At 63.3% G+C, this 2,412-nt stretch overlaps 1 protein-coding gene across 1 annotated transcript; it reads left to right on the top strand.

Moving 5' to 3' along the window:
• The first annotated feature begins 746 nt into the window (after window positions 1–746).
• Window positions 747–2,122, top strand: LOC147086628 (uncharacterized). Its single transcript, XM_085978372.1, has one exon. It carries the CDS (start codon window positions 897–899, stop codon window positions 2,058–2,060), a length of 1,164 nt encoding a protein of 387 aa, XP_085834498.1. The 5' UTR covers window positions 747–896; the 3' UTR covers window positions 2,061–2,122.
• Window positions 2,123–2,412: the final 290 nt, after the last annotated feature.

The following is a 2,412-nucleotide window of genomic DNA, read 5'->3' as shown; positions in this document are numbered from 1 at the left end:
GCGGGCGAGAGCCTGAATCACAGGCCCCGGTGGGCGAGAGACTGAATCACAGGCCCCGCAGGCGAGAGACTGAATCACAGGCCCCACGGGCGAGAGACTGAATCACAGGCCCCGTGGGCGAGAGACTGAATCACAGGCCCTGGGGGCGAGAGACTGAATCACAGGCCCCGCGGGCGAGAGACTGAATCACAGGCCCGGCGGGCGAGACTGAATCACAGGCCCCGCGGGCGAGAGACTGAATCACAGGCCCCATGTCTTCTACCAGGAGCTGCATGTGGCCCCCGAGGAGCACGCCGTCCGGCCAGGGGGTCTCCTACACGGCCCCCGTCTACAATGGCTACGCCATGCCCTATGCCACCTTCCGTCTGGACCTGGCCGGTGGCGGGCTGACCGAGTGCATGGCCAAGCTGCTGGAGGAGTGCGGGCGAGGGCCTGAATCACAGGCCCCACGGGCGAGAGACTGAATCACAGGCCTCTCCATGGCTGAGAGAATCAGGGAGGAGGCTGAGACCTTGACTCATATCAAGCAGCTGGAGGGTTGGGGTGAATGGGGGGGGTGGGGGGGGGTGCTCGTGGGGGAGGGCTGCGGTTGAGGGTGGGGGAGGGGCTCCTGCTGACGGCCCCCTTTGCTCCTCTCAGTGACATCAGCTCAGGGTCTGTCTGTGACCTCGTTTCCTGTGAGACCCCGAGGCCGGAGGCAACAAGGGCCATTGTGAGATCAGGGCCGTTGCCCCCGGCGACGAGCCCGGTTGTGGGGGTCTGGGGGAGTCACGGAGACGGTGGCACTCGAGAGAGAGAGAGGAGACCCAGCGTTTGGCTGCAAAAAAAGTGAAAGCGTGCGATCGACTGCTACCCGGTGCAGACGCAAGAAGCCCCCGCCCGCCCTTGCTGTCAGGATGAGTAAACCCTCCCCTGCAGCCCCTCAGAGCCCCACCATGTGCCAGGAGGCCTTCACTGAGACCGCAGCCGTGGTGATGGACAACGGCACCGGCTACACCAAGGCCGGCTTTGCCGGCGACGACAAGCCGCGAGTGGTGGTCCGCTCCCTGGTGGGCATCCCCAACCAGACTGGGGATGAGCTTTACGAGGGGCCGGACTATTACATTGGTAGCGCCATACCCAACGATCCTTGGATCATCAAGGCCCGGGTGGTGACCAATGGCATCGTGACAGACTGGGACGCCCTGGAAATGCTCTGGCATCACGTCTTCTACCGGGAGCTGCATGTGGCCCCCGAGGAGCACGCCGTGCTCCTCTCCGACGCCCCCTTGTCTCCCACCACCAACCGTGAGAAGTCAGCCGAGCTCTTGTTTGAGGGTTTCGGGGTGCCGGCCATGCACGTAGCCCACCAGTCCTTGCTGTCCCTCTACTCCACCGGGAGGACCACCGGACTGATCATCGCGTCCGGCCAGGGGGTCTCCTACACGGCCCCCGTCTACAACGGCTACGCCATGCCCTATGCCACCTTCCGTCTGGACCTGGCCGGTGGCGGGCTGACCGAGTGCATGGCCAAGCTGCTGGAGGAGTGCGGCAACCCCTTCAGCCCCGAGGAGATGCACGTTGTGAGGCACATCAAGGAGTCCTGCTGCTACGTGGCTCAGGACTTCAACGAGGAGATTGTGGCCAACGAGAACGACTACCTGACCGACTATGTGCTGCCTGATGGCCACATCATCACCATCGGCAACGAGCGCTTCCGCTGCCCGGAGTCGCTCTTCAATCCCGAGATGGTGGGCCTCACATACCCGGGTCTCCACGTCCTGGCCATGAAAAGCCTGGAGAAGTGCAACGCGAAGTACCAGCCCGAGCTCCTCAACAACATCGTGCTGTCGGGCGGCTCCTCCCTGTTCCCCGGCTTTGCCGAGCGCATCCAGAGGGAGATAGGCAAGCTGGCCCCCAACAGATCCAAGCTCAACTTCTACGCCTCTCCCCAGCGCAAGTTCTCGGTGTGGATCGGAGGCTCCATCACCGCCTGCCTCAACACCTTCCAATCCATGTGGGTCCGCAGGAAGGAATACGACGAGAAGGGCCCGGTGATTGTCCACCGCAAGTGTTTCTGAGAGATTGTTGACGTGTAAAGTGAGCGAGTGCTAACATTCTAATAAACAGAATCAAAACTCGACGCACGTCTCGCTCTCTTCTCATTGCGCGCTACATCAGCGAAAGCGCGGAGCGACCCAGTATAATCTCGGGTCCCTTTCCCTTCTAATCAAACCTTGCGTCCCCCAATGGTGTCAGTGAGGAAAGGACCGCCCAGTGTGGGACTGAGCCCCGGGGAGCAGGAGGGCGCCGCCCAGTGTGGGACTGAGCCCCGGGGAGCAGGAGGGCGCCGCCCGGTGTGGGACTGAGCCCCGGGGAGCAGGAGGGCACCGCCCGGTGTGGGACTGAGCCCCGGGGAGCAGGAGAGCGCTG

Source organism: Somniosus microcephalus, unplaced genomic scaffold (assembly GCF_052327205.1).
Source record: "Somniosus microcephalus isolate GS21.2 unplaced genomic scaffold, FLI_Smic_1.0 unresolved_chr7, whole genome shotgun sequence".
Lineage (NCBI taxonomy): Eukaryota > Metazoa > Chordata > Chondrichthyes > Squaliformes > Somniosidae > Somniosus > Somniosus microcephalus.
This window is presented reverse-complemented; position numbering and strand designations above follow the sequence as displayed.